Source organism: Sinocyclocheilus grahami, unplaced genomic scaffold (genome assembly GCF_001515645.1).
Source record: "Sinocyclocheilus grahami isolate Dianchi unplaced genomic scaffold, SAMN03320097.WGS_v1.1 scaffold307.1, whole genome shotgun sequence".
NCBI classification, from domain to species: domain Eukaryota; kingdom Metazoa; phylum Chordata; class Actinopteri; order Cypriniformes; family Cyprinidae; genus Sinocyclocheilus; species Sinocyclocheilus grahami.
The window spans coordinates 1,291,107-1,297,686 of NW_015505486.1; the positions used below are offsets into that span (position 1 = coordinate 1,291,107).

The 6,580-nt window shown below is 38.6% G+C and overlaps 1 protein-coding gene across 1 annotated transcript in view; it reads left to right on the top strand.

Moving 5' to 3' along the window:
* Nucleotides 1-6,580, top strand: part of LOC107601596 (protein shisa-6 homolog) — an 11,891-nt gene that overhangs the window by 1,740 nt on the left and 3,571 nt on the right. Inside the window, exon 2 of the mRNA XM_016293839.1 lies at nucleotides 3,489-3,614. Within this exon, the coding sequence (XP_016149325.1) occupies nucleotides 3,500-3,614 (115 nt within the window). The 5' untranslated portion in view covers nucleotides 3,489-3,499. The remainder of the gene's footprint in view (nucleotides 1-3,488; nucleotides 3,615-6,580) is intronic.

Consider the following 6,580-nt stretch of genomic DNA (forward strand, 5'->3'; position numbering starts at 1 on the left):
GGTGGGAGGGCGGGCATTTTCGAGGAGCGGCCACAGGAGGGCGCTTTCAAGGAGCAGGCACTGGAGGGCGCACTGAACTGAATTCAGGGCCTGGAACCCTGTCCTCGTCCCTTTGGCACTTTCACCCCGCCATACTCCGCTCACCCTTAGCCGTGGTGCAGGGGGCGGAGCTCCTCTCCGCGCTCACACCGTCCGTGGCTTTCTCCCTCGTGGCAGGTGTTGTTGCCGGCTCACAAACCTTGACTGACGTCACGGCCTCTGGCTCCGCGGCGATCCTCAGCTCAGTCGCTCTCTCTAGCGATGGCTCGTCGGTCGCGGCGGGCTCAGGCATGCGCTCGGGGAGATGGTGGGTTGAGCTCTGGGTCGGGAGTGGCACTGGCGATAAATTCCTGGGAACCGGAGATTCATTTCTCACCACTGTCCACTCCACAAAGGCGGCGAATTTAGCTTGAGGGCCATCTTCGGATGCGGTGTTGCGGCTGGCGTCATAGAACGCGTCGTCCGGATAGGTGGTGAGATGGGCCACAGCCAGAAACAGTCTGGTATGACCCTCGAGCGAATTTTCCCCCTGCTCCAGCAGGAGGAGGATGAATTCGGGGCGAAGGAGGGGATCCATAGGGCACACAACGGAAACAAAAAACGGAGTTAAAAGAGAAACAAAACGGAGGGTACAAACGGAGGTAACTGTATCAGTCAGGTCTTCGGTCACAATTCACTCAGAGAGCAAGGAACGAGGAGTACTTGAATAGCACAGTCTTTAATAATTCACAGGAAAACCGAGAACAAGGAGGACATTCAACAAGTAGACCCGACAAACAAGAACTGAAAGAACTAGGGCTTTTAAAGGCAGGATAATTGGGGATGAACGAGACACACCTGGAATCAAATTAACACAATCAACATGAGGAAGAAAGTGGGTCACAGGGGCAAAAACACACATAAGCTGTGTCTCATTTAGAAGGCTGCACCCTCCGGAGGTCGAATCCTCTGGAGGTCGCATCCTCTGTAGGATGCATATACGAAGTGTCCTCAACCTAGAATTAAACGAGACGGCCTTCGTAGGACAGGCGGAAAAGGAAACCGGAAGTATCGCGTTGCTATGCCAACACATTTAGAGCATCGTTGCGCGCTCACACTACTTAAATGAAGGAAAATTATTTCTAAATTTGGAAAGTAATTTGAAAAAAAAAATGCTTTTACTTGTTATATTTTGTTCAATGTTTGAGGAGCTGCAGCGGACGTACAGCAGGCATCTATTAGAGAAGAAAAGGAGGAGGATATTAAAAACAAAGTTTATCCGTTTTTACCGAGGCAAATTAAGGTAAGTTGTAAACACCACATCTGCGCTTGTGTGTACGTTACATCTGCCGGCGCCGGCATTTTTCAAATTAACAACGGTTGTTCACGGCGACGCAAAGAATTGTGGGTTATCTGTAGCAGCGAAGGATACACCTCATGCATCCTCCGAAATCCTGTGAAAGAAGGTCGCATTCGAAGGTCGCATTCGGAGTGTCCTACTTGCTTTTCTGAAATGAGACAGCCTCGATGACGTATGCAGCCTTCGAATGCGACCTCCGGAGGACGCAGCCTTCTAAATGAGACACAACGATAGAATAGTCCATAATCCTGACAATTGCAGGGCTGTACAGTGCGACATATATGTTGTATGTGCTACGAATAAACTGGTCTGTGCGATGAATACATATTCCACTGTAGCACGTGTGCGATACAGTTTTGTGTGTTCATAACGCAGCCACTTAATAGTGTTAAGTGATTCCGTTGTGCTTGTTTGTTTGTGTGAGATTGATTATACTTGGTAGTTAAGAGTGTGTGATATGACAATTTTTGATTGTGGATTAAAATGTCTCCATGATCTGCTTTTAAAGAAATGTCGTAGTATCATGCTACAGCGCACATTCTATCAGCTGCAGTTCTGGCAACGCCACATGCATTCACATCAGTGTTAACTCAGGGGTAAAGTTACACACACGGGACAATCACAAAAGTTCATTATTTGCTTCTGCTTTAAAGCCAGTTAAACATTTCATTCACATTCTGTTCTGATGTGCGCTTTTTCTGAAAACGTACACATGAAGTGCGCAAACACCGCACACTAAAACAGTGCCTGATTACTAGACTAAGTTGTCTTATGTCTGATTGACTTTCCATCTAATAATGTCAAAAACACACAAGGTTTACATATAAACACAGTTGGGTATGTCTAAAATGAAAGTAAACAGTTGAGAGAGAAACAGATGCGTGCAGCTCTTAAAGCAACAGAACTAAACATGCTGCCGCTTGTCATTAAAGGGAGAGTTCACCCAAAAATTTAATTTCTGTCATTATTTGCTCGTTCACATGTTGTCCCAAACCTGAATTAAATTATTGCTTGTGCTGAACACAAAATAAGATATTTTAAAGAATGTGGGTATCTAAACATTCTTATTTTCTAATAACAAAGATAAAATAATGACCAGGCTTTTTATCTTTGCCCACTTTGGCCTAAATGTCTGCCATTCTTTTTTGTTTTATATTTTGATGAAGTGTAGGAGGTGTTATGTTTCTGCACTCTTCCATTTTTAGCAAATAAAGAAAAAACTGTCTAAAAACAATTTTTGTGATGGTTTGTATTTTTTGAGTTTGGACTGTGCTACAACACTTTCAACATCTGTAGCACCAGTGTATTGAGCAAGAAAAGTGAACATACATCCCTGCCCCATTGGCAGATATTTGTTCATTTAATTTTGATAGTTTGATACTTTATAAATTTTGCTTCACTCAGAAATGAACATTTGCTGAAAATGTGCTCGCCTTCAGGCCATCAGAGATGTAGATGAGTTTGTTCTTCATCAGATTTGGAGAAATGTAGCATTACATCACTTGCTCAGCAATGGATCATCTGCAGTGAATGGGTGCCGTCAGAATGAGAGTCCAAACAGCTGATAAAAACATCACAATAATCCACAAGTAATCCACACCACTCCAGTCCATCAGTTAATGTCTTGAGAAGAGAAAATCTGTGCGTTTGTAAGAAATTAGCATTTTTGGGTGAACTATATGAAAGTTTAGAATTTTTACTAGTAAACAAAACAAAAACACTGCGTAAGAAAATCATGTTTTGCAGTGTATATGTGGTCTGGTACTGTATATGTGCACCAATGTAATGTCATATATACAAGTCTAGAAACACAAGCCTTTGAAAATAGTCTGCAAATTCCAGGCCTGGCAGTTCATAGTCCCATGAGCACACAGTTAAAATGAGGGAACAACATTCCCAACAAGTGTTTTATTGGCTGAGCAGCTACCTGGACCAACACTCACCCTCATTAAACAAGTTCTTCAAATATTATTCCAGCACACACACTCTCAGACAGATGCCATGGAGGTCTGCATACACTGAGCTGGAATTGCTTTCTCTTATATAGGATGCGTTTCATCTTTCTCTCTCTTTTTCACTCTGACTCTTTTTTTCCCTTTCTACCCTGCAGAGAAGCCAAGAATGAACAATATCCTGACATCCCAAACAGAGCCGTACGACCTGTCATTCTCCCGGTCCTTCCAGAACCTCACGCACCTCCCACCGTCCTACGAGATGGCCATGAAAGCAGACTTAAGTACATACTCCTCCCTTCATTATTATCCATCCTATATAAGAGACAGAGATATTCACTTTCATACATTTATGTGCAGAATTCACATGACAAATTCTACAAGAATTGCATAAGATGGCTTCGCAATAGTGAAAGATGTCGCTTCTGCTCACCAAAGCTGCAATTATTTGATCAAAAATACAGTAAACTTGAACTAAAGTGACAGTAAAGACATTTATAATCATACAAAAATGTTCGGTTTCACATAAATACTGTTCTTTTGAACTTTCTATTCATCAAAGATACTGATTTCAACATTGATAAAAAAAATTTAATTACATTCTACAATATATTCACATAGAAAACAGTTCTTTTAAATTGTACTAATATTTTTATATGTTTTTACTGTATTTTTAATCAAATAAATGTAGCCTTGGTGAGCTGAAGAGACGTGAAAAATTATATTTTAAAAAAACATACAAAGAGTTTATTTGCAAAAACAGATAACTCCATTTTTTAAATTTTCAAAAATAAAAAACCCAATTGCAGTGTTCAATTGAGATTAATTGGAATGCACAATGAAAAAACATGATTTTTTAAAATTGTTACAAACAATGTGTTATCTGCTTTTGCAAATGAACTTTTCAAACTGACCCCAAACTTGTAGTTTGTGTCTTAAATTAGAAAGTTTGTGATCTGCTGTCACTTCAGTGTCCTTGCGCAGGATGCTCGTCTCCACAGGGACTGCAACTATAATACATGCACTGCGGATAAAAGCACCTGCTAAATGAAAAATTACCAGCCGACCGGCTTTCATTAAATACAAAAGGGCAGGATAAATTAAACATGAAAGTATTGACATGGTGCGTTAACATAGTCCTGATCCATTATGATCAGATGGGCAACACTACAGCTCGCTAATCAATGACATTCAACACTGAAGGAAGAAAATTACAAGATTGAAAACCAAGAGGAATTAATAATAAAGTTTTAAATGGACACGGATTTCAAAAACAAACTTGCCATGAATTACAGAGAATAAAAAATCACAAAAAGACACATTAGTCATTTCTGTAGACAGACATGTATAGTCATAGACATGCTACAGACATGTTGGAGCGTTAATGTGGATTTTCTTTACTGTGGGATGTAAAATAATGGTGCCTCTGGTGCCTGTTTGCAGTGCTGTTTGAGTAATTATGGCTTCACCTGCTGTGAGTCGACCAGAGGCAGACCTGAGAGTAATAAACGGTAATGGAGAACAATTACTCAGGGTTTTAATAGGGAGAAGGGTGGCAGAGCAGAGAAAGCGATAACATGCTATTTTATAGGATTAACCCTTTAAATACTACTGTTTCATATTTGATACACACATTTCTAAATGATCAACAAGATCAAAACTTTTAAAAACCTGTTACACACAATCTACTACATGCTGTAATGAGGAGACGTGACAACGGGGTTGAGGATCCAAGTGCAGGCTTTATTTAGAGCGTAGTCGGACAGGCAGGGTCAAAACACCAGCAACTGCAGCCTCTGTCCACTGCTGCTCAGAAAAGAAATCATCTTGTCCATTTTGGGGAAGCTACTTAATTAAAAACTGGAGCCTGTCATCAGTTCAAGTAGTTACAGCTATGCTTTTAGATAAGTAGTTACACTACACGACAAGCTAGTGACATAAAAAAAGTTGTAAAATGTATTGTTTTATTAATTTACTTAGTTTTTACACAAGTTTTGTTTTAGGGTTGTTTGGTAGAAGTTAATGTGCTTGATTTTGAGTGTGATGAATAAACCTGGAGTCAAAATTTGCTTGGACTTCCATAAATTAAAACATTTTAACACAAAATTCAGTTATGAAAAATAAGCACAGATATTAATAAGCACTCAGATATTAATATAGATAAGATTACTTATAGACTGTTATAATTATAGATATATAATAGTAAAATAATTATAGTATAATAGCAATAATAATTAATAATAATTATTATTTTTATTATTGATAAGATATTAAAAGTTGTACAGTTGTCACTGTAAAATAAATTATTAATATTATTCCTAAATACCTATTTTAATTTTACAGTAAAATATTACAATAGCAATATTTTTTTTTCATTTTGTTTAATGATTTTGTTTAATGTTTTATTTAGTAGAAATAATAATAATAAAATTATTATTTTCTTTTAATTCTTATTATTATTCCTCATTAACCCATTTTTTTCTATTTTACAGTGAAATATTACTATAGTAATTTACAAATTTCATTTTTTTTTTCGTATTTAGTTTAATATTATATATTTGGCCAAATTGTGTAGTCATTAAACAACCACAGCTTTAATCACACTTTAAATCAAATTTTGTATCTGAAAGATCACAAATCAATTTTTTTTGTGCAGCCCATAATTGCATAATGGTTTGTGTGTGTGTGTGTGTGTGTGTGTGTGTGTACAGGTTTATACTGTATATCCTGGTGGGGACTTAAACCAGAATACACACAGACTCATGGGGACTCGTGTCACGGTGGGGACCTAAATTGAGGTCCCCACGGGTACAAAAGCTTATAAATCATACAGAATGAGTTTTTTTGAGAAAGTAAAAATGCAGAATGTTTCCTGTAAGGGGTAGGTTTAGGTGTAGGGCTATAGAAAATACGGTTTGTACGTTTGTACAGTATAAAAACCATTACGCCTATGGAGAGTCCCCACAAAGATAGCTAACCAGACTGTGTGTGTGTGTGTACTGATTTTTACTAAATTGAAGTATAAAGCACATAGCATGCAGTCCGGCAATCATCCCAAACACCTACTGTTTCATGAGTAAGTAAAATAAAAAACACGTCGCAGCATCTCAAGAGAAATGCCCTATTCTTGAGTTCATCTGCTCCTCAACAAACTCAACATGTCCCACATAATCACACACACACACACACACACACACACACACACACACACACACACACACACACACACACACACACACACACACACACA